We start from the raw sequence: 23,950 nt of genomic DNA on the forward strand, positions 1-23,950 counted from the left end.
GACTGTTTTCAGCTTATTCAGGCTGGAAAAGGAGAAGCCATTCGTATCCGGTCAATATTAAGATCACTCATTCCAATTCAGGATCTTGAGGGAGTCATTAGTTTGCCCTTTCAAATGCCTTCAATATCTAAAGGTTCTCTTAACAGTTTTGACACAGAAAACTATGTGTTTCTGTCTTTTTATATTTTGATTTTGTTTCCAGATGGCGAGGTGAATGAGCCTGACTTGTCTGCCGTATTCTGCCCAGATCACAAGGCCTCCATGGTTCTGTTCATAGACAGAGTTTATGGCATTGAAACCCAGGTTTTTCTCTTGCACTTATTAGAGTTTGGGTTTCTGCCAGATCTGCAAGCTGCAGTTTCACTTGACACAGTGAGTGATTTATAGTATCCATTATGAAGTTATTTTGTATGTTTATTCATAAATCATATTTGTTGTTTTAATTTTTTCCCAGAATGATTTTGGATCCACTGATATGGCCCTCGCACTTAACAGATACATAGCCACTGCCATGCTTCCTATGCTTACTAAATGCTCAACTCTTCTGTGTGATTCAGAGGACCACGCCCCACTCTTAAATTCCTTTATTCTAGCCCTGTACAGCTTTTCCAAGGCTGCAAGCTTGACCAAAGTGCAGAGAGACACTACTGAACACTGCTTGTTGGCAATATGCAGGTAAATCATTTTAAGTAATGTTCCACACAATTTTCAGGCATTAACATTTACTGACATGTCAGCGCGAACAAGGAAATAGTTTAAATTCATATACTTGTTTATTTATAGTAAGCTCACACCAGTTCTAATGCAGCCGCTTCTGCAGCAACTCATACTTGACATTGGTCATCTATCAGAACACAGTAAACTGGAGCTGAAGGTTTAGTGTTGTTGTTTTTTTTTTCATTTATTTATTCTGTAGCCATCAAACAAACTTCACACTGTAGTTTTTCATTGTTGTGCTAGTTGCTGACCGGACACTACGAGCAGCAGTGGAAATATTATTTACAGACAGGTGGATTGGAGAAAGACTTGTTTTCTGAGGAGGGACACATGTCTAGAAAGTTGTTCTGGACTATTTTTAATGTCTTGGAGAAAATGGTAAGTTAACCTTACTTAATCTATGGCTTTATTTTGGTAATGATGGTTTTGTATGTTACACCGTCACTTTTTCTCTTTGCAGTCTTATGAACCACAGTTATATAAGCCTGGCGCTCAGTGCCTTACAACTGTTGCTAGGAGCTTGCCTCCAGACTATATGAATCCCACCTACCCGACAGACAGAAAAGCCACAATGGACGCAGATGAAAACTTTGACCCTCAGCCTCTAGATACCTCAAAGTAAGATGTTGACACTTATTAAAAATACAACATACAGTATTACGTTGTTTATCTACTAGGCTCTAACCATGACAGCTGCCTGGAGCTCTTGAACACTGTGTTTTCTGCTCTAGTGTATATATCCCTGAGCTCCTGGATTCTGTTCTCAACAAGTATGCCGAACATTCACATGAAAAGTGGTCACTAGAGATGGTAACATTTATTGGCTTCATTATTAAATATTGATGATTATTAATTTGTCTTCTGCGTTGTTTTGATGCATAATTCATAAATGATGTGTTAATAGTTTACAGCAGGCTGGGTGCATGGGGAGCAGTTGTGTGAAAATGCCAGAGTTCATCCTCTTCTAAAGCCATATAGAACTTTAGCTGAAAAGGTACGACCACAAACCACAGGTCCCAAATATATGTTCAAACTTGTCTGCACTGATTAATTATATTCCAGGATAAAGAAGCATATCGCTGTTCTACAAAGGAGATACTAAAGGTGATGCTGGGTTTTGGCTGGACTATAGACAGAACTAAAGGAGGAGATGTCTTTGGAAAGCGAACATGCACTCGTAGGATTTCTCAGTCACAGGTATTCTTGATATTTGCTTTGTTCTGCTTATGTTGCTGCATTGTGATCTGCGTGTCAACTTAAACTTAATGAACATGTATTGCCTTTTCTCTGTTGTGTGAAAATATCGCTTTCCATTTGATGCAATATGTCTCTTGTCTTAGTTGTCCTTTGAAGGTGCATCAACATTTAGCCCAAAGCCCATGGATATGAGTAGCATCACCTTGTCATGGGATCAGTGTGTAAGTTATTTGTTGCATTTATTCTTAACAAACAACAATATACAAATAATATTTAGTCTTGAAGATTCTCCATCATATTTAATGTAAAGGCAATGGTAGAAGAGCTGGCAGAAAACAACTACAATATCTGGGCCAAGAAAAATAAATCGCAAGGTAGGACCAGAATCTCTATATTGTATTTATTTTGGCAGCATGTTTTATTATTGATCATTTACTTATTTATTTGTATTTATTTACTGAAGGAGGCCGTTCTACACTTGTCTCGTACAATATGTTGTCTGCCAAAGAGAAGACTAGATTCAGAGAGAGAGCTCAGGATGTCTTGAAGTTCTTGCTGTTAAATGGGTACACAGTGTGGAGGTTGGTTTCATTGTGATTAATAAGGACTTACACGTTACAAAATAATAAGTCTTTTCTTGTACAGAGAGAAAAGGACAACAGGCACACATTTTCCAGCCATATCCAATTGCTTCGGCTACTCTCTTCTTCAACATTTTGTTTATCTCATTGATGTTGCTCAAGAGAATATTTTGGAGCTGGGTAATATTTCATCTAAGTAGTATATGTAATATTAGTTTTCATTGTGATTGCGTAGCTGGTTAATTGTTTGTAGCTCACATGTCTGTCTCTTTCCATTCAATGTCAGTTTTTCACACTGATTCTGCTTTTCCTTTCAGAGGTAATGCACGTCAGAGGACACATGGCTAAGGGAGACAAAGCCTCACATCTCCAAACAATACATTTTTTTCCCAAGGTTAGCTTCTTTATATTGTTTGTATATTGTTTCTGTTTACAGATAATGTATGAATTGTCCTTATTTATTTTAATAACATCATCTTTTCACCCTCATCATGCACATTATTGAAACATCCTTGTGAGCATTTGGGAATTTATTACAGTATACATGTATTTTATAAACCTACACTCAGAATGCCATTCTTCTGCATTGATTAAACATCCCCATCCCAACTTCCATACATTTAATTTCTCATCCTTTGTGTAGAAACCTCATTATAATTGGTGTATTTTTTTCTTTTTAACAGGTGGTTCTCCCTCTTCTGGGAGAATATCTGAAGGATCATCATTTGTACTTCATCTCAAGCTCTTTCTGCTCCAGCACTAATGTTTATGCATCAACAAAAGAAAAAGAGATAGTTGTGAGGTATGAATCGAAAGCAATTAAACAATGATTTACAATATAAAACAAAACAAAAAAGATATTTATTTCAGTGCATATTTGTTTGTGTTTTGTCATACAGTCTTTTCTGCAAGCTTGCTGCTTTAATAAGGCACAGAACTGCACTTTTTGGTAAGACTCATTCTTTTATTGGGTTTCATATTCCGTCTTATTTCTTCTCAATTATATTTTCCCAGGAAATGAATCTTTGTCATTTACCAGCTGCCTCCAAGTGTTAGCTCAGTCTCTGGATGTAAGGTAGAGGACACTATAGCCGCACATAGATACATAGATAGATACACAATCTTAACTGTAGAGCATTCTTACTTGAGCCTGTCAGAGAGTGAAATACTGCAAACGTGAATGTTTTTGTCATTTATTTTTTTTTACTTACATCATTGTTTGCTGTAGGACACTGATGGATGGAGCCAGAGATTTTATGTATGGATCTTTGCATTCATTTTTGGATGCAGCTGCAGCAGACCTGGAAATGACAGTGGAAAACCTGCATGTGGCCTTGTCTCCTCTCACTCAGAACAGGAGTCAGTCGACCAGAGGAGTGGTGGGCATTCTCAGCCACACTACCTCAGTGCTGCTACCTGCTCTCACTTCCCTCTTTAAGCATCTTGGCAACAGTAACATCGGCTCTGATATTTTAGGTAAGCACTGTAAGTGTGAAGCAGTTTCACTTATATTTTACACAAACAAGTCCTAGAAGGGTGTCTTCATTTAACTTAAAGTACTTCTGTTTTTATTTTATTTTTTTTAATCTTTCCCTGTTGTAGGAATGAATACCATATAATTGTGCTATAATTGTCTATCCAATATATTCCCATGACTGTTTTTAAATCCATGTTTTTGCAGTGGGAAGTATCCAGGTGTCCTGTTACAGGATTCTCAACTCTCTTTACTCTCTTGGTACCAACAGCAGCATTCAAAGAGAGGGGTATTTTCCATATATTTTGTAAAGCAAGCTGAGATAGGAGAGCCTCCTTGGTTTGTGTAATATTGTACATTTTTATTTAGGCCACAATCATCAGCTGGTAAATGCCTTGCTGCCCTCTCCCAAGCCTTTCCTGTTTCCTTTCTTGAACCGGAATTAAACCAAAACAACCCATTTTCTATCTACACCACCATGAGTGTAACTGAAATACAAGGTACGAAAATGAACTCAGTAAACCCATACTTTTTATTCTAATCTGCCTTCTAATGTGATGGTTCTTTGTTAGAGCTGGGGCTGCCTGAGCAGGTTACAGAGGTCTGTCCTCACCTGCCCTCTCTGTGCCAGGCCCTGGGAGAGGTGCAGAAGGTGGTGAGGGCGGGAGCAGCTGCCCGCCAGACTCATTACATCCATGTCACAGAGGTCCTCCTACCCATGTTATGTAGCTACATGTCTCACTGGAGCCAACCACACGTGTCTGACTTCTCCTCTGTCACTCCTGCACTCGTCAGTGAACTGCTCAGTCACATCCTTTACATTATCCACAATCATGTTGGGGACAGCAGGGGTGACTGGATGAAACACCTGGCAGGTACTGCTGATGACGTTTTACTGTCTTGTTCAATAACTGTAAAGTGTTTACTAGAACAAGACTACAACAAGTCTTAACTATGTTTCAGTGTTTTCACAGCCTATCATATGCCATGCTAGTTCACAACTTTTAAAAATCAATTTTGTTCCACTAATGGACAAGTTACGTAAAAAAGCAGAAGCTCTACTTCTTGAGGAGGAAAAGATCAAATCAAAAGACATTGGAGTTTCTGAAGACCAACTCCTGATACAGGAGAAATTTAGTGTACTTGTGCAGGACCTGTATGCTTTCTATCCCATACTCATTCCATATGTGGATTCTCATCGGTAAGACAAGAAACTAGATGTTGTATTATTATGCTTCAAATTTCACACTTACTGTATACAACTGTTGTATAAATACAAGATGTCTCTTCTTTTTTACTACAGAGCCAGCTGGCTGACACATTTGAATCCTGATGCTGAGCAGCTGTTCTGCATGGTGGCAGAGGTCTTTATATTCTGGGCCAAATCTCATGTAAGGATGAACGACAGTGATGCACCCATTTGCTTTGCCTCCCCAGTAAATGTGACACCATCCATTGTGTAATTGTTAGAATTTCAAGTGGGAAGAACAAAACTATGTGGTCCAAAATGAAATCAACAATTTGGGATTTTTGGTTCAGAACATGTCCAAGGTGAGATAAACATACAAACTCAGTTGAATGCATTACTGTTTAATATACATTATTATTACATAGTTTGACCACGAAAACAAGAAGGCAAAGCGAAAGGGTGATCGTTATTGCACACAAACATCCCTCATTGTGGCCTCTATGAAAAGACTGCTCCCTGTTGGACTCAATGTCTGTTTTTTCAATGACCATGACCTTATTAATCTGGCAAAGAATGACTTCTCCCTGGTAGGTCGGCTTTAATGGCATACTATTTAATGCTCAGAAATTCTGACTGCACTAAATTATAGGCTTTCAATTCTACTTTTGACAGAAGAACACCAAGGATGAGATTCACAAGCGTATTTTTCAGTGCTTGTCAGGGCAGAAGAGGAAGGTAAATATAAATACTTGAAAAACAATATAACAAGTATTTATGTATGTGAACCACAATTAATAAGGTACTAATTGTGAACTATTAATGTGCTTACAGCCCTCAGAGCTTCCAGTGGAGGAGCCCCTTTACTCAGAAAGTTCAAACACTCAGGGGTCTACATTAGACCTACACAGAAATGCACACAGGATTGTTAGAGTTGCTCAAGTTCTTTATCATTTGGACCTGGTAAGACAGTGACATGCTCTATAATATATTCAAATACCAATTACAAGTTGTGCATCTGTATGTTTATAATAGCAATAAAAGTGTATAGGCTCAAAGTTTTTGCATTGAGTTCAGGTTGAAAATCCTCAGCGAACCAAAAAATCTACATGGATTAAGGTCTTGTCTAAACAAAGGAAGCGAGCTGTGGTGGCCTGCCTAAGAATGACTCCACTGTACAATTTACCAAGGTATAACATGAGAAAACATGAGTCTGGCCTGTTATTAACCTGTAAGTGACAAGTAATCAGAATTTAATTTGAGATAATACCTAATGTTTTTTAGGCACAAAGTTGTTAACCTATTCCTTCAAGGATACAATAAGACTTGGGTTTTAACAGAGCAAAACAGCAGTGAGGAGAAGGTTGTGGAAGATTTGGCAGTGAGTTTAAACAAACAATATTTTTTTACTTTGTGAGACAATGAGGAAGTGAATGAGTTGTACTTGCATTGTTGACATGGTTATAATATAAGTATCTGTACAGCAGAGTGCCTTGATAGTGCTGGAGTCTGCCAGGAGGGAAAATCACTCTGAACAATGTGCCACACCAGCTGACCCCCTGCAACAACTCATCACACTCTTCAGTCAAAGTGCTCTGACAGACAGGTGTGCATTTGGACAAGACTGATCTCATTTCTTAAAAATCTTTACTGACATTAATATTGTACTAACTGTGGAGTAGTAAAGCACTGTAATAACATACTGAATATATTCTGTTTTGTTTTTAACACAGAGACGACAGCCTTTGCAAGTCTTATTTTGCTATAATGGCTAAGGTAAAATTACTGTGAACACTTTCTTTGGTTGTTATTGCTTTATTCACCCAAACCTTTTTACACAAACACCAGAGTTGTCATATAGCACTGGATAATGATGAGGAGCAGTCAGCGCAAAGTTTTGAGGTAAATAAATATGATTTAATTTTTCCAATCTAACTTGATTGATCTTAATTGATCTAACCCCCTGTATAGTGCCCATATTTTTTATATAATTTTCCTAATCATTTTATTTGTTTTTGGCAGGAAAAAGAGATGGAAAAGCAGAAATTAATTTATCAGCAGGCACAGTTGCATCATCGTGGTGCATCAGAGATGGTCTTGCAAACCATCAGTGCAAGTAAAGGTATAAAAAAAAAAACAGTTTTGTTATTTGTCTTGATATGTTTTTATGTTGTACTTAAATATATAGTTTTTTATTGTTATTTTCAAGTCTTCTACTTATCTCATCAGGACAAGTTGGCTCCCTGATTGCACTCACGCTGAAGCTCGGAATTGCTCTTCTTAATGGAGGAAATGCTGATGTACAACAGGTGCTATGCCCAAATCACACTTTTTTTTATTTTAACTTTATTATATTTCAGTAAATGTCCTGTCTATAACATCCAAATGATCTTTAAATCTTCATTATCCTATTTTTCTTGAACAGAGAATGCTTGAATATTTGAAGGCAAAGCAAGATGTTGATTTCTTCCAAAGTATGGCTCGACTCATGTGCACATGCAGGTTTGAAAATGTCTCAAATATTGCAATAGTTTTTCTGTGCTATTACTATCAATGTGTGAAAAGGTGTTTATTCAAGTTATTTTCTGTCATCCAGTGTTCTGGATCTGAATGCTTTTGAGAGGCAGAACAAGGCAGAAGGATTGGGCATGGCGATGGACAAGCACTTAGGTATTTTTTCAAATCGAAATCATCAATCAGTTAATTCCGGGTGGTAAAAACTGTGAATAGAGTTAATTAAAGAGGCTATAAACCCCAGGATGAACAACTCTATATGAAATGCCCTTTTCTAAGTTAATTTTTTTTTTTTTTTTTTTTGTCACTGTTCTGTTGCCAGTGGGGATTGCAATACCTGACAATGAGCTGACCTGTGACCTCTTCCGTTTTCTCCAGCTGTTATGTGAAGGACATAACTCAGGTATTACACTGAAGTCAGAGAAAATATTTCATACATATTGAACTAAGCTCACTTACTATACAAATATATTTAGATTTTCAGAATTACCTAAGAACACAAACAGGAAACAACATGACTGTCAACATCATTATATCCACTGTGGATTATTTACTTAGAGTACAGGTAATATTATTTTTTCTCTGTAATAAAGTAATAAGCTGCATGGTGAGAGATAGAAGAGCATGGAAAAGAGCTATCCAACCTTAAATAGTGAATAAAAGTATGTTTACATGAAAATGATGACATGATCATCATAATAACAAACTTTGTTTTCTACTACAGGAGTCAATAAGTGACTTTTACTGGTTCTACTCTGGAAAGGACGTGATCGATGTACAAGGCCAGTACAACTTCTCAAATGCAATAAAGGTGGTTAAGCAGGTCTTTAATACGCTCACTGAATACATACAGGTTAGACATCTTTTAAATGATTACTTCTGTTCTTTCAAACATCTGTAGACCATCTTTTGATGATAAACAACATGTCTGTGCTCACCTTCAGGGTCCATGCACTGGCAACCAACAGAGCCTGGCACACAGTCGCCTCTGGGACGCTGTTGTTGGCTTTCTTCATGTTTTTGCACACATGCAAATGAAGCTATCACAGGTAGAGCAGCTCAGCTATTGTCGCTGTGGTTTTGTTATAAGCAAGAGAAAACATGTTAACTGTAAAAATGATATTTTTTATCTTTTTTGTATGCAAAAATTTACATCTTTTAAAACAGGATTCAAGACAAATTGAACTTTTAAAAGAATTCATGGATTTACAAAAAGATATGGTTGTGTTTTTGCTTTCCATGCTTGAAGGTAAGAGTTGCATTTGTTATGAGTTGAGTTGTTCTCAGGTGTGTTTTTGCAAACTTATCTTGTTTGTTGTTGTAGGAAATGTGGTGAATGGAACAACTGGGAAGCAGATGGTTGATATGTTGGTGGAGTCAGCTGTCAATGTGGAAATGATCCTCAAGTTCTTTGCCATGTTCCTCAAACTTAAAGACTTTACCACCTCAGCTGGCTTCAGGGAGTATGATCCTGATAATAGGGGCTGCATCTGCAGGAAAGACTTTCAGAGAGCCATGGAAACCTGCAATCGCTTCTCTCACGAGGAAACCCAGTTTGTACTTTCTTGTATCGAGACAGATGAAAATGAAATCCTTGATTATGAGGTATTTGTGGACCGCTTCCACAAACCAGCTGAAGACATTGGGTTCAGCATTTCTGTTCTCTTCACCAATTTGTCTGAGCACATGCCTTTTGATGCAAGACTAGGTGCATTTTTGGAGCTAGCAGAATGTGTCCTGGGATACTTTCAGCCATACTTGGGACGCATTGAGATTGTAGGCAGTGGAAAGCGCGTTGAACGTGTCTACTTTGAGATAAGTGAATCCAGTCGCATACAGTGGGACAAACCTCAAGTGAAAGAGTCCAAGAGGCAGTTCATTTTTGATGTGGTCAATGAAAGCAGAGATAAAGAGAAAATGGAGATGTTTGTAAATTTCTGTGAAGACACCATCTTCGAAATGCAACTCGCATCAAATATTTCTTCTGAGGCTGAGGAGAGAAATTCTGAGACAAATGTACCAGAAAGTGAGAAAGAGTCCAGCGACAGCACCATTTTTGTTTTTCAGTGGATGTTTCTGCTCTTGTCTACATTGTCTGTCAAGAATCTGAGAATATTATTGAAAATGACCCCTAGAGATATCTTAAAGTCTGTTGTCAATGTTTTACACCACATTTTCTCAGCACTGTTGCAGTGCTTGTATACTGCAGTCCGCAGTGTGATGTATGTACTTTATGTGGTGTTCATAAGCGGTGCACTCATAGAAGCAGCAAAAACCATAACTGTGTCTGATGTACTCGGTGGTGTTGTGGAGCCAACTCTTGACGAGGTTATGGATGGGTCTGAGAATGTGAACAAACAATCCCATTCGGACCGCTGCTCTCATTGGAATGAGCCAGTGGAGACCGGACATGTGACCTGCTCTAGACCTGTGCATGTCTTGTCAGATATATTTGGATTACAGGTGAAGAAGGAAGGAGGTCTGTACAGACTTATGACTCCAGAGCACACCGCCAGTATTACTGATCTATTTGCTTCATCCACACGAGTAACAGCCACCAATGCCTTTACCAAGAAACATCAGGTAATCCATGTAGCATAGTATTTCATAGTATTTTGTGTATTTCCCGATGAAATCTATTGTAAAGTATATTTTTGTTATTTTAGCAACAGACACATGAATATACAGATGTTACAAAATCACCCGACTTTGAAAGGTATAGTCAATTTTGCAATATTAAAGATTTATAATTTATAAAGACTAAGTAACTTTTATGGTGGAGGGTCTGCCTTCTGCTGCTCTCCAGGAAGATATTAATTGCTTTGCTTGGACTGCTGTGGGCAGCATTTTAGTTTTTTACGAGTGATGCAGAAAAGAGGGAGCCACTCTCTGTGTGAATGGTCATGTATGTGACCATGCAATCCAATACTCCATCATATGGATATATCTCTTATCTCCACAGGCAATAAAAAAAACATAATTGAATAAATGTGAAATAGATATGTTTAATGCCCTAACATTGAGCATTTCAGCAATAAAGTAACATCTGCATGGAAACCAATCCACCGCCAGAAAAGCTGTACTCCTTAAAACATTTCCAGCAGTCTATTATTATTATTCCAAATCCACAGAGTGAATGAGGTTGCAAAGAAGGATTTGAATGTAGCATCTCAGCCCTGTTCCACTAAGACAGAGGAAGGAGTGAAGCAGCATTCTGCACTGTGGGAGACAATAAATACTTACAACAAGAGTGTGCTGGTAATATGCACTACAAGCTCTGCTTATTTTACACCTCAGGACAATTCCACTTCAGTGTATTTTTTTATTTTTTATTTTTCCAGAATTACTTTGCACGGAATTATTATAATATTCGCCTTCTTGCTTTGTTCATTACCTTTGCAATAAACTTCATCCTTCTCTTCTATAAGGTAACTGACATATGTAAATGTAATATAGAAATATGTTTCAGAGTAATATAAATTCTATCTGTATTTTACAGGTAAACCCGTTGCCTCAACCACATGTTCATGACAGAGAAGAGAAAGAGCTCGGCTCCTGTGAAGAACATGACACCGAGGGCCTGGTTTCTTTTGTGCTGGAGGAGAGCAGTGGATACATGGAGCCCTCACTCCATTTCCTGGCAGTGGCACATACATTCATCTCCTTCTGTTGTATTATTGGATACTACTGCCTTAAGGTATTCACAAGAAATGACATATGTTATAAAATAGTAAATAGGGAGATTTTGGCCACGGAGCTACAAAATGTGAGGGATAAAATATTTAATTGCCAGGTGCCCTTGGTGATCTTCAAGCGTGAGAAGGAAGTGGCTCGGAGACTGGAGTTCGATGGGCTGTATGTGACGGTGCAGCCGCCTGACGAGGACATCAAAGGACAGTGGGACCGGCTGGTCATTAACACTCCGTATGTTCAGAGCCACACACACACTGTAAATAATGAACATGTCTTCATACCACCAACATGTTTTTTGTCTTTTAGATCATATCCAAGTAACTATTGGGATAAGTTTGTCAAGAGGAAGGTGAGGTTTACAGAATGCAGCTACAGATGTAACTTGTTTTAATGTACTTCTGGAGGTCTTTAGTGGAGTATAATTTTACTTTTACTTTAATGTGAAGGGTAGTAATCAAGATCAAGTCTTAATGTATAGAATGTGCCTGTTAAGATGCACTGTGTAACTTTTTTGGTCTGCCACTTGCTTGTCTCATAGATATATTATTACTTTTCATGGAATGTTCCACAGTATGGTGTTAAAGTTATCTATCTTGCATTTAGTCAATTGCAAGTGTTTTCATTGCAAAAAAAAATGCATTATAACAATGATTAAAAAAACAAAAGCTTGACCTAGTGGCATACTGTGGAAGATTCCAGGCTAAACAACATCCCCATAAAGACAAGCATGTTTCAGACTCAACACCACAACTTATTTAGTGCACCTTTAATTGCATGTTTTATGTATTACACTCTGCACTATAACTACTTTTGGCTTTTGGAATTTTTTAGGTAGTGGAAAAATATGGAGCGTTATATGGCTGTGAGAAGATCAGTGAACTTCTAGGTCTGGACAAGTCTTCTTTAGACTTCAGCTCCCAAAGGAAAAAAAAGAAGTTCAAAAGAGCAGCTTTGGGATCTTTGTAAGAGCTTTCCTTACAACTATAGCCTGATTTATTTAACTAATTATATAAATAGCATCATATGAAATATGAAAAAATCTTGCTATTGCTATTATTTGTGAAAGATGCCATGTAAATCAGTCAATAATCTACAGCTTTTCTCTTTCCCTTTACTGACATATTTCCCCAGAAAGAGCCCTAGAACATCAAAGTGTACTTAAAGCAGGACAGGATGTTCTGTGTCCCAGCCACATAACTGTGGCTCTTTGAAAAACACATTGTTGCCACAGTGATATAATTTTTAGCCATTGGACAATTTGACCTGACTTTTTTTTGTAAGATTAAGCATTGTATCTGTTTTTCAGATTTACCTCCTTCGACATCAAGTATCAAATTTGGAAGCTTGGAGTCATTCTAACAGACAGAGTAAGCTATTTTATTTGTGTTTGACTCATGTTGTCTGTATTCAGCTTTCTATAATATGCTGTCATCATGATAAAGATCAATAAGATCTCCAGCTCTTAAATGTCATACATAAATTTGAATGCCTTGTTCACTGGAGATCTGATACAGCTGCACATGGGCAAATTTGAGGTGGCAATATCCTGTAGCGCTCCTTATCTAAAATACATGTTTGTGTTTGTCTGGTCCTCTCATTAAAATGACTTGTCTTCTTGGGTGTGCATAGTCCTTTTTGTACCTGGCCTGGTACATGGTCGTGTCCGTTCTGGGTCACTACAACAACTTCTTTTTTGCTGTTCACCTCTTGGACGTTGCTATGGGCTTTAAGACTCTCCGCACTATCCTCTCTTCTGTCACACACAATGGAAAGCAGGTGTGTCTGTCTATACTCAGCTAAGCATCAAATCCTGCTTCTATGATTGTTTCTCACATTTTTCATACACAGTGTTTGCATGTGCACTAAAATCTGATACAATCTGATTTTGTTATCATATCATTGAAATGTTATGTAAACAGTTAACGTCTGACATGGGTAATCTGATTTTTCTGATTACTCACATCTGTGCATGTTTTGACAAGGAACATTATGCAAAAAAGGCAAACTACTGTGGCACAGCCAAAAGGAGAAAATGTTAAATGTCTTCCAAATACAACAGTTCCTTTAAAAATGCTCTAATTAACTGTCACCAGGTATTTCTCTTGTGCATGTAAATCCACACCAAAATCAGATCTAATTATTAGGTTAGTTAATATTTTCCTTATCTTATTTTTACTGGCCATGTAAATGAATGTACCCACTGTATGTGAATTTGACTTGTTCTTCAGTTGGTCCTGACAGTGGGTCTGCTGGCAGTCGTGGTCTATCTCTACACTGTTGTGGCCTTCAATTTCTTTAGGAAGTTTTACAATAAGAGTGAGGACGAGGAACGGCAGGACATGAAGTGCAACGACATGCTAAATGTAAGCTAACATTGTCTCCACGCTGCTTTCACCCAGGCCTTTCTTTGTTATATAAACATCAACAGTCCTGGTGTGAAGGCTGCAGAGATTTTACAAGGATTCTTTGGGTGACATCTTATTCAGTAAAGTGACCATTCACATTATTCACAGTCCACATTCACTCAGTCGGCAGTTATTGTGATGTGTGTGCAGTTCACACTACATTTTTGAATCAAAATGTTACACTTGTGTTGTGTGTTACAATGTGACTGCACATTACCTCAATGCCTCCTGTTAAGTAGGACATGTTTTTTTTTCTTTATAACTATGTCTTAAGGAAAAGGTATATAAAGACAAACAATTATGTAAAAAATAAGCCATGCCTGCTTTTTCTAATTGTCCACTGTTAATGCATGTATTTTAAAGTCATGAAACATAATATTTAGTATTTAGTTAAGTGTGAAGCATTCTCCTGACTCTCAGTGAGTACTGTGCTCTATCTATTTCAGTGCTACATGTTCCACATGTATGTGGGGGTGCGGGCAGGAGGTGGGATTGGAGATGAGATCGAGGACCCGGCTGGAGATGAATTTGAGGTGGAGCGCATCATCTTTGACATCACCTTTTTCTTCTTTGTCATAGTTATTCTGCTCGCCATTATCCAGGGTGAGTCACTGCTTAGCCTGAGTAAATGCACATATTCATGCAGGTGCACCTCTACATGTGAACTGCACGATTTACATACAAAGACTCCAGTCTTGTAACAATGGTGCAACATATTTTCAGGTTTAATAATTGATGCCTTTGGTGAACTTCGTGACCAACAGGAGCAAGTCAAAGAAGATATGGAGGTATATTCTGGCTAACATTGAGCTTACTACATTTTAACTGACTGAGAAGAAAAAAAGCTGTTTAATCATAGTTGAATGTTGTTTAGACCAGATCATATAATATAAGGCATTTATCTGAATATATTTATGATTATTTTGAGTATTTAAAAACAACTTAATCATGTGCCTTTTTCTCCACAGACCAAGTGCTTCATTTGTGGAATTGGAAGTGAATACTTTGATACAATTCCTCATGGCTTTGAGAGCCACACGTTACAGGATCATCATTTGGCCAACTATCTGTGAGCAGTTTTGTGCTTAAAAATACCAGTTTCTGTAAGCACAATGGTGTAATATTTGTATTGAGATTTACATGAGGTGAGCTGTGAACACAGCAGACCCAGAACTCACCGGGCTCTTGGGTGTATGAGTAATGCCTCTTCTAAAGGCAACACTCTCTTTGTTGTTACATCAATAATGGCCATCAGCACAGGATTATCAAGTCACATTAGTATGGATACTATGAGATTTTCCGGTATTCTCCTTGGTCCCATTGACTATTGATTGATGGTAAAAAAAACCCTCTTCTTTATGAATTTGTCTGCAGATTTTTCCTGATGTACCTCATTGACAAAGATGAAACCGAGTACACAGGACAGGTACGAGTCTCGAGCTGTTTAAGTATGTCCCAAATATTTCTCAGTTAACAGATTTTTCATTCATTTGATTCTCTGTGAACACATACATAGCACACTCTTGGACTATTATGGACTGCAGTTTCACTTTACATGTCTGTTGTCAACTTTGCCAGGAATCCTATGTCTGGAAAATGTACCAGGAGCGGAGCTGGGAATTCTTTCCTGTGGGAGACTGTTTCCGTAAGCAATATGAGGATCAGCTGGGATGAAAGACATTGGAGAGACCTTGAGAATACTCGATAAGGTCCTCGAACATGAGCCAACACAAGTCAATTGATGGAGACGGTGGTCTACGCCACATACAAATAATATTTAACAGATTTCATCAAAGTGAAGTCATTATAGGACACCTCTGCTCAAAAATGCAATAAGTTTATTTATCACATTTGTTTGGTTAACATTTTTCACAATTTATTTGTATCAATTATATTTTTATGACACAGTGGGCAACTTGTGTGGGTCTTTTATAATGTAGTAAACATGATCCTGGTATGTTCTGTCTAATGCCTCTTATGTAATCAATGGAAAAGTAAAATCGATTGCCTTGGTTTGGTACAAAATCTTCACATTCTGTTTTGGCTCATTAAAATCACTGTGATGTGGGAATAAATCGCCTCCTAATTTGCATCAATCATGTATGAAGCACAAAACCCAAACATCCAACCACAACATTAAGCAGATTAGGTATAGTTCCCAACAAAATATTGAACTGACCGTAATGACCCAAGTCAAACAGTTTATGGAGAGCCCCCAGTGATGGCAAGATGGATGTTAGACTTCTGCAGCCAAGGATTATTTTACACAAACGTTGCACTGACATTATACAGCCATACAAAACTATTATTATTATTATTATTATAATTATTATTATTATTATAATAATTATTATTATTATTATTATTATTATAATCAGCTGAACCAGAGTTACTCTAGCCTTGTATCTTCTTATCTTTAATATCTGGTATGTACAAAACATACAAAGCCAAAAATCATAGTAATTTAGCCAGCCTTTCCCCCAAGCCCAAAGAGGGAGTTCATTTACTGCAATTCTCATAGCTACTGAAGGCCTAATGTACTAAATGGCACTAAACCCTTGTGCATCTTTTTATGAGATTTATTTCAAATACTAAAAGGCTATTGGCTACTGCTAAAAGGCTACTGCTATTTTGTTCATTGGTCAGTTTATTTCAACTTTTCCTTATTAATTACATATTCCACCAACAGAAATCATGTACAAATGTATAACAACTTTTAGAAATAAATAATACAAATCTGTGCTACTTGCATGGGAAATTATGTTACTCCCTCACCCTAAGACATCTTAAAAATGTCTGCTCAGTGCGTCCTTCATATTGACTCAACTAAGCCTTGAAATAAGCCTTAATATTTGGTACACACATTCTATAAGGTAAAGTTTAAAACGTATTCTGTTTAATACTCAAATGGAGGAGTTCAAGTATATCTACCCTCACCTATGGTCATGAGCTCTGAATAATGACCGAAAGGACAAGATCGCGGCTACAATCGGCCGAAATGGGTTTCCACGTAGGGTGGCCGGGAGCCCCTTAGGGACAGGGTGAGTAGCTCATCCACACGGGAGGACCTCGGAGTAGAGCCACTGCTCCTATATGTCGAGAGGAACCAGCTGAGGTGGCTCAGGCATCTGTTCAGGATGCCTCCTAGACACACCCCTAGGGAGGTCCGGCCATGTCCCACCGGGAGGAGGCCCCAGGGAAGACCCAGGACACACGTTGGAGGGACTATGTCTCTCGGCTGGCCTGGGAACGCCTTGGGGTCCCACCGCAGGAGCTGGAGGGTGTGTCTGGGGTGAGGGAAGTCTGGGAGTCCCTGCTCAGACTGCTGCCCCCACAACCTGGCCCCGGATAAGCGGAAGAAAATGGATGGATGGATGTTTAATACTGTAGAAAATTCCTTATCTGATTCTCAAAGGGACCCCAGACTCTTTAAAATTGGTACATGGTGAAGTGATTCAAACATGATAAAAAAATCTGCAACTTACCTTTACACCTGTTTTCCATCTGCAATCACCTGCGAGACCTTTAAGTAATATGAGCCCCACTTCCACTATACACAACTTACTAAAATAACACAGAAACATGTGCATTTTGGATTTGATTCCTTGTCCATTCCCCTTATAATACTGCCTTTATGCATTAATGGACTGTGAAGGCATTTGGTCATACTTGCGCTGTCTGTCACACTCTCCGCACCTAATTTTTCCTCCAGTCTCCAGTAAGCAAGCCACCAGTGGTGAGTACAGAATGCCCCTCAGAATTACCATTTAGATTGAACAGCATGCCAAGAGAAAGCCATTTACTCAATGAGGCTGCTGTAAAGGAAGAGGGTAGACACTGCACAAATATCCCATCATACAGGGGACCCACCACCATGTTTTAACAAAGTTGCTTATTTCAGTTCAGTAGCTGCTAAACCGGTAGATTGTTTTTACTTCTTATGCTTGCTCAAGCACTCATCTAAGTTAGCGACAGGTGCTGACTTTAATAATTAAAATGGCAAATTAAATTACTCAGGCTAGAATTTGGGGAAATGACCCAATTTTCCAGCAGTGTATGTCGGTAAATCAGGGGGAATGCTTTACTTGGAAGACGATTAAGAATTTCACTATTTGTTGTTTGTCAAAATAAGAAAGCTTGAACTGAGGCAATTTATATTTTCCCTGATCATTCATTGAACTTAAGTTGGTAGTGTCCAGGTTGGCATCACATAAAAAGGAATGAGATGAAAAGCGTTTGACTGTGTTTTTGTATCCACAGCTGCCTGGACATCTGCCTGCTCAGCTGTTGTGTTTGTGAGTTTGCTGAATGGATGTCAGCAGTTGGGAATTGAGATTTAGGACTATTTATGAAGTTCAGTCTGATTGCCCCGTGCTGATGATTTTCCTTGAGCATCATTCTACTGCTACGAGTGGGTCATCTTCCCAACCGACCAATCATCTTTTTCTAATTTTGGGTGTATGTTTTCAGAGGTTTCTGTAAGTGTCAGATTGTTAGTTAATATGTTAGTTTATGTTAGTTTTTCAAGCATTTTGCAATGATGATATTGTTTTCTATTGATAATGTTTGAAAATGTAAATAAAAACACAACTGAACAAAAAAAACAAAAACAAAACAACAACTGTGAGGTCATTTAAGACAAAGACAGTGATATTATCAGTGACACAATCACAGACTGTATACATAAATGGACATAGCTAACCTGCTAGCTGCAGCGTTCCAAACAGGAAGTGATCATGGGCAGCTCCATTGACTTTATATTGAAAAACTGTGGTCCCTCTCTTTGTAACCGCTGCAGTGAGCCTCATCAGTTTGGTCTCTAGATGTTCATAATAACCCACTATTTCGCTGTTGTGTCCATAAATCAAGATATAAACTTTAATAACAGGCGAATCAGGCGCCTTCTTTCCCCAAGGTCGCTCCCGCTAGCGCTAGCAACAGGTTTGACTGAGAGCGTTGTTAAGCGTCCGCTCCCTGCTAAACCAGCGATGCGGGCCGGAAAGGGGCGTTACCTTGAACAGCCTCACTCTGGATTGGCTCTTTGGTTGCTATGATACTTGTGGTTAGAATTCCAGGTATACAATTTGTCCCCTATAACTGCTCTAGCCTCGATGAGCTTCGTTTGACTGGAGCCGAACACTGTGGGTGACGTCACACTCACTTAGTCCACTAATCGTTGTAAGAGTGAAGATGTTTTGCTGCTCATCCAAGCCACTTCTTCAGTTCATTACGGACCAGACCTGGACGACTGAGGGAGTATACACAACACATTTGGACAGGTATGGTTCTAAGGTAAATATAAAGTTTGAAGTAGTGACCGACTTCGATTAAGTAAAGGCAACTGTCCTCAAGCGGCAGTTTGTCTAGGGAAAAGTGCAGAGTACAAATTTGCAACAGACAAAACATTACAAGACACGGACTAGACAATTAATTAAAACACTATTATGTGCAAGTAAGTGCTGACGAGCTAGAAGAGGGGCGCTGCTGCTCTTGGGGTTGAGCAGACTGATCAATGGGACAGTGTCTATGTTCATTTTGTTATATGTTTATTGTATGTTTTGTTCATCTTTTGTTTGATATTAACAAAAAAGTAAATATTGAAATTATATTAATATATCAAGCCTGTTTTGCATTGCTGATAATCTTCATTCTGTTAGGCTTGCATATAAACAACCCTTTACCGTATTACCAAACACATTCTCAGGTAACTGGTACTTGACAGCAAAATGACATGTCCTGGTGGTTTAGGGTTCCATCTGTCAAGAGTGATGGGACTAGATTATTTGACTGTCACCAAAACCCTTTCAAGAGCAATAAAAATAGATTTTGGAAGAAATAGAGCCACTGCCAATATGAATACTGCTTAAGAACCACTGCCTGATAGCACACAAAAGTCAATACATTCATTATTTGCTGCATATGGAAACCTGGCCACTGCTTTTACCTCCCCTGCTTACAATCTAAAGCTATTACCCTACACGTCAGAGCAGATTAAAGATTTGATTTATTTCTCAGAACTGCACAATGCACGTTTGAAAAAGAAAAACAATGAATCCCTCGCTGTCTGGGACGTTTGATAAGCGCTCACCTGGACATGGCCAATAGCACAGCAGATGGTTTGGCTCGACGGAGAAGGCGACTGAGGGCTTCAATGGACCCACCACGACTGGCAAATGGAGTCCTGTTTTGTGAAAATGACCACAGTATCAATACCTGAAATGTGCAAATGAAGCCAAGATTACCATGGCGAGGAAAATAATGGTTTCTAGCAGCAAGGCCAAATATTGCAAAAATCCAAAATCGCTAATGAGAAAAAAAAATTGTCATGAATTACAAAGTGAATGCTGGACAGTAATTCTGTTTTTATTATAGCAGCTTTGTAATGTGATACAGCCCAGCAGATCCATTATTAACCCTTTACTATAATTCTTCATCTGTACAAATCCATTACATTTAAAAGGTGCACTATGTAACTTTTATTTTGTAGGGTCTCGAACTTTCTGGGCTAAAAGCAAAACGTTACATGTGGAGGAAACCTAACCCTGCACATCACTCTGAACACACCATCCTCACAGTCAAACACAGTGGTGGCAGCATCATGCTGTGGGGTGCTTTTCTTCAGCTGGAACAGGGAAGCTGGTCAGAGTTGATGGGAAGATGGATGGAGCTAAATACAGTGCAATCTTATAAGAAAACCTGTTGGAGTCTGCAAAAGTCTTGAGACTGGAGCAGAGGTTCACCTTCCAGCAGGACAACAATCCTAAACATAAAGCCAAAGCGACAATGGAATGGTTTAAAACAAAACATATTGATGAGTTAGAAAGGCCCAGTCAAAGTCCTGACCTAAATCCAATTGAGAATCTGTGGCAAGATCTGAAAACTGTAGTTCACAAACGGTCTCCATCCTGACAGAGCTTGAACTGTTTTGCCAGGAAGAATGGGCAAAAATTTCAGTCTGTAGGTGTGCAAAGCCAGAGGAGACATACCCCAAAAGACTTGCAGCTGTAATTGCAGCAAAAGGTGGTTCCACAAAGTATTGACTTACGGGGACTGAATACTTTTGCATTTTTCAGTTTTGTCTTGTTTTTGTTTGTTTTTTTAATATGTAAATGATGCATAATTTTCTTTCTATTTCACACTTATGTACCATTTTGTGTTACTTATTCACATAAAATTACATAAATTAAATACATTTAAAAAAAAATGTTTAAATTTGTTTTTGTGACTTGATAAAATTTGAAAAAGTTCCAGGGGGATGAATACTTTTGCAAGCCACTGTATAGTTCAGAAAATACAGTAATTGCCTGGAATCTTCCACAGTACAACATTAAACTCCTCTACACTAATGGAGAGGTGCTGGTTTAACTACAGGAAGTAGTTTAGAGACTCAACAGACAAGAGGGACAAGCATGTGATGCCACAACACCACGTTTACAGTTCAGATCTGTGGAGATGTGTTTAACAATGCAGGCATTTTAGAGCAATAAAAACACCAGTAATTGAATAAATGTAAGACAGACATGTTTAATACCATGCTGTGGAATATTCCAGACATATCAGTCATGTCTCCAGAGAAGTAAGCTCTCAATCAGGAAAGTTACATGGCTTTTAAGTAGCACATTTTATGAACATTTTCAAAAGTGCAGGATAATAGTTCTTTTTTTCTTTTTCTTTTTTTATTTTAACTAAAAAAACAAACAAAAAAAAAAACCCCAAAAAACACACACACACACACAAAAAAAACAAAAAAACAAACAAAAAAAAAAAACACTACAACTGCTAGTAATCAAAAACAAGAAAAAGGAATATAAAAAGAATAACTCCTACAAAAAAAAAAAAAAGGAAAAAAAAAAGAAATTTGGCATTAGCATAGACATGAAAAGAGCTAGTGTGATTGTTAAGTAAAACACAAACACTAGTCACTTCAGGAACTACGTTGCTTGCATGAAGTATTTATGTAACTGCACAGGCTGATTACTGAAGTCAGGCATGGATCCTTTGTAAACTATTGTAATTTTCTCACAATTTAAATTCTACATTCAATCAAGATAATTTTGCTGTGCAGTAATAACGCTGAATTAGATTCAGAACTGACTTGCACCCAGCCTCATATCAAATCAAACCTGAAGGTCGAGCTGCCAGAATAACTCAAGGTTATCAGACATATTATCCACACTGTTACTCACACTTATCCAGCTCCCTGCCTCACGAGTCAGCTTTCATGGGCAGTAACCTGAGACATATTTACTACCAGCAAACAAAGAAACAAATCAACTACTCTATAACGACACTAAACACCAATAAAAGTGAGAAGTGTGAAATTTAAAATTGTGGAAATGCAAATTAAGACTTTACATTCCTGTCATAGGGGATTGAAAAACATTGTGGATTTCTACAGAATGAATGAGTAAAGCGCTAAACTCCTTTGATTTTATTCATAAATCAACGTTTCACATAAATCACTGAAAAACTTTTTAAAATGCAAGAGGCCAAACTGAAATGTGTGTGTAAAAGAAAAACAGAGATATCATTCTAGATTTGTGAGGCAATACTGTGATAGAAGCAGTTTGTAGTAGTAAATGAAATGTATTTGATGCAGATCATCGTGAATTTTTCATTTTAAAACATACATTGCAGAATAGAATTGATACTTGGATACTAGGAAATCATTGTTTGTCACAGTTTGCAAAATTCCTATAAAAATCTGTATTCTGTCATCATAGGTTTCAGCTATGAATAGTTTTAAATTGTTAATAATTATGGCAATGGTCCTAACTTTTGAAACTCATGGATACACTCTGTCCCACTTTCATTCCACATTTATCAAAATACTTTCTCTGCCCTCCCCACCTCCTATACAATCACTGCTTTTTTAATCTGAGAGCAGCTGATGACCCCAAAAACATCCTAGTTCCACTCTGCTTAATCTTAACTAACCACGTCATACCCATTAGTGTTTTGGGTTGAACTGCAATTTCAGGACGCACGTCGGCACTCCAAACAGCCCCGCAATCAAGTGCAATCCTTGACGAAGCTCTTTGTTCACGGTGTGTTTTGCCTGGGGAGCTTTACTCAAAATAAACAGCGCAGTCATTGTTTCGCTGTGGCCGGTCCCTCCAGCTTATCTCTGTCATTATATTCCCATCATTAAACTGCTTCCAGGACGGTGCCGCTGCTGCTGAGTCTGATTGATAACTCTTCATCACACAGAATGTAGTATTAGGACGCTGGCACAGGTGCTTTCTTCTCTAGCCCCATCTGTAATAACACTCAGACAGGATTCTTGCCCCCAATATTATTATGAATTATTCAATACACACGATAATTTGCAGCTGTTATGAGGGGCAGATTTGAGATTCCATTTTCAATAGTTTAGAGTAACTAGTGGCAACGACAAAGCCTTTTTAAACACCATCTACAGTCATTGGGCATGGAAAACAAAAGAGTAATCTAATCACAGATAAAACTACAGCTATGTTTTTTTTCATGGTCAATGCCGATACTGACCGTTTAGTATCCAGAGAAACCGATGGTCAATATGTTCTGCTGATATTTCTCAGTCAATATTTCGGGCTGATTTGGGATATTTTACCCTATTATCTAATTTGAATTTAGTGCAGACTCATCCACAACCTCGTGTTACTACAAACTGAATAAGAGAGCAGTGGAGTCACATTCCTGCATTTTCTCTTTTCTCTTTAAACAGATGGAGGCACCTGGTTAGTCAAACAAAATATCGGCCTCTGCTGGAGTTTTAAGGCATATATCGCTCTATCTCTAGATAAAACCATAAACAGTAGAATAAGTAGTACATTGCATAAACTAGCAGCTACATAAGAATATAAGGCAGGAAGAGAGGTGGAAAGTGACTACAAAGTAAGTAAGTAAAAGTACAAGAAGGCTACTTAAGTACAATTCTTAGATGTATGTACTTTACTTTAGTATTTATACAGTACTTTTACATTACTAGTACTACAGTATAACACAGTACTACAGCATTATTTTCTGTGTATTCGGTTCTTGTTCTTATTTCAGTATTGCCTCACTCCAAAATGCCCTTAAATGTAGTAGTGTTCGAAGTGTGCATCGAAGGGCACTTATGTGACTTTCGGTTCGACAAGGCTTGTCCCACTTCATGCACCCGACGAATGCAGCCGACAAATGTGCCCTGCGTTTCCATAGA

At 38.2% G+C, this 23,950-nt stretch overlaps 1 protein-coding gene across 1 annotated transcript in view; it reads left to right on the forward strand.

The window, feature by feature from the left end:
• Nucleotides 1-15,514, forward strand: part of ryr2b (ryanodine receptor 2b (cardiac)) — a 30,446-nt gene extending 14,932 nt beyond the window's left edge. Inside the window, exons 48-104 of the mRNA XM_055227139.1 lie at nucleotides 13-133; nucleotides 203-372; nucleotides 455-675; nucleotides 784-874; nucleotides 961-1,095; nucleotides 1,178-1,335; nucleotides 1,449-1,527; nucleotides 1,622-1,711; nucleotides 1,780-1,914; nucleotides 2,058-2,135; nucleotides 2,225-2,288; nucleotides 2,378-2,495; nucleotides 2,560-2,675; nucleotides 2,813-2,889; nucleotides 3,179-3,297; nucleotides 3,395-3,444; nucleotides 3,510-3,570; nucleotides 3,724-3,971; nucleotides 4,177-4,258; nucleotides 4,339-4,469; nucleotides 4,542-4,844; nucleotides 4,933-5,170; nucleotides 5,273-5,360; nucleotides 5,440-5,520; nucleotides 5,584-5,745; nucleotides 5,831-5,893; nucleotides 5,990-6,118; nucleotides 6,233-6,345; nucleotides 6,440-6,540; nucleotides 6,656-6,763; nucleotides 6,891-6,931; nucleotides 7,004-7,071; nucleotides 7,174-7,277; nucleotides 7,385-7,464; nucleotides 7,581-7,657; nucleotides 7,752-7,858; nucleotides 8,007-8,072; nucleotides 8,146-8,234; nucleotides 8,394-8,522; nucleotides 8,614-8,772; nucleotides 8,837-8,918; nucleotides 8,994-10,252; nucleotides 10,336-10,385; nucleotides 10,801-10,927; nucleotides 11,011-11,097; nucleotides 11,169-11,366; nucleotides 11,463-11,593; nucleotides 11,669-11,711; nucleotides 12,194-12,324; nucleotides 12,669-12,729; nucleotides 12,992-13,138; nucleotides 13,591-13,725; nucleotides 14,214-14,370; nucleotides 14,491-14,555; nucleotides 14,736-14,836; nucleotides 15,142-15,193; nucleotides 15,346-15,514. Of these exons, the coding sequence (XP_055083114.1) occupies nucleotides 13-133; nucleotides 203-372; nucleotides 455-675; nucleotides 784-874; nucleotides 961-1,095; nucleotides 1,178-1,335; nucleotides 1,449-1,527; nucleotides 1,622-1,711; nucleotides 1,780-1,914; nucleotides 2,058-2,135; nucleotides 2,225-2,288; nucleotides 2,378-2,495; nucleotides 2,560-2,675; nucleotides 2,813-2,889; nucleotides 3,179-3,297; nucleotides 3,395-3,444; nucleotides 3,510-3,570; nucleotides 3,724-3,971; nucleotides 4,177-4,258; nucleotides 4,339-4,469; nucleotides 4,542-4,844; nucleotides 4,933-5,170; nucleotides 5,273-5,360; nucleotides 5,440-5,520; nucleotides 5,584-5,745; nucleotides 5,831-5,893; nucleotides 5,990-6,118; nucleotides 6,233-6,345; nucleotides 6,440-6,540; nucleotides 6,656-6,763; nucleotides 6,891-6,931; nucleotides 7,004-7,071; nucleotides 7,174-7,277; nucleotides 7,385-7,464; nucleotides 7,581-7,657; nucleotides 7,752-7,858; nucleotides 8,007-8,072; nucleotides 8,146-8,234; nucleotides 8,394-8,522; nucleotides 8,614-8,772; nucleotides 8,837-8,918; nucleotides 8,994-10,252; nucleotides 10,336-10,385; nucleotides 10,801-10,927; nucleotides 11,011-11,097; nucleotides 11,169-11,366; nucleotides 11,463-11,593; nucleotides 11,669-11,711; nucleotides 12,194-12,324; nucleotides 12,669-12,729; nucleotides 12,992-13,138; nucleotides 13,591-13,725; nucleotides 14,214-14,370; nucleotides 14,491-14,555; nucleotides 14,736-14,836; nucleotides 15,142-15,193; nucleotides 15,346-15,441 (7,572 nt within the window). The 3' untranslated portion in view covers nucleotides 15,442-15,514. The remainder of the gene's footprint in view (nucleotides 1-12; nucleotides 134-202; nucleotides 373-454; nucleotides 676-783; nucleotides 875-960; nucleotides 1,096-1,177; nucleotides 1,336-1,448; nucleotides 1,528-1,621; nucleotides 1,712-1,779; nucleotides 1,915-2,057; nucleotides 2,136-2,224; nucleotides 2,289-2,377; nucleotides 2,496-2,559; nucleotides 2,676-2,812; nucleotides 2,890-3,178; nucleotides 3,298-3,394; nucleotides 3,445-3,509; nucleotides 3,571-3,723; nucleotides 3,972-4,176; nucleotides 4,259-4,338; nucleotides 4,470-4,541; nucleotides 4,845-4,932; nucleotides 5,171-5,272; nucleotides 5,361-5,439; nucleotides 5,521-5,583; nucleotides 5,746-5,830; nucleotides 5,894-5,989; nucleotides 6,119-6,232; nucleotides 6,346-6,439; nucleotides 6,541-6,655; nucleotides 6,764-6,890; nucleotides 6,932-7,003; nucleotides 7,072-7,173; nucleotides 7,278-7,384; nucleotides 7,465-7,580; nucleotides 7,658-7,751; nucleotides 7,859-8,006; nucleotides 8,073-8,145; nucleotides 8,235-8,393; nucleotides 8,523-8,613; nucleotides 8,773-8,836; nucleotides 8,919-8,993; nucleotides 10,253-10,335; nucleotides 10,386-10,800; nucleotides 10,928-11,010; nucleotides 11,098-11,168; nucleotides 11,367-11,462; nucleotides 11,594-11,668; nucleotides 11,712-12,193; nucleotides 12,325-12,668; nucleotides 12,730-12,991; nucleotides 13,139-13,590; nucleotides 13,726-14,213; nucleotides 14,371-14,490; nucleotides 14,556-14,735; nucleotides 14,837-15,141; nucleotides 15,194-15,345) is intronic.
• The last annotated feature ends 8,436 nt before the right edge of the window (nucleotides 15,515-23,950 follow it).

Source organism: Periophthalmus magnuspinnatus, chromosome 15, assembly GCF_009829125.3.
Source record: "Periophthalmus magnuspinnatus isolate fPerMag1 chromosome 15, fPerMag1.2.pri, whole genome shotgun sequence".
Taxonomy (NCBI): domain Eukaryota; kingdom Metazoa; phylum Chordata; class Actinopteri; order Gobiiformes; family Gobiidae; genus Periophthalmus; species Periophthalmus magnuspinnatus.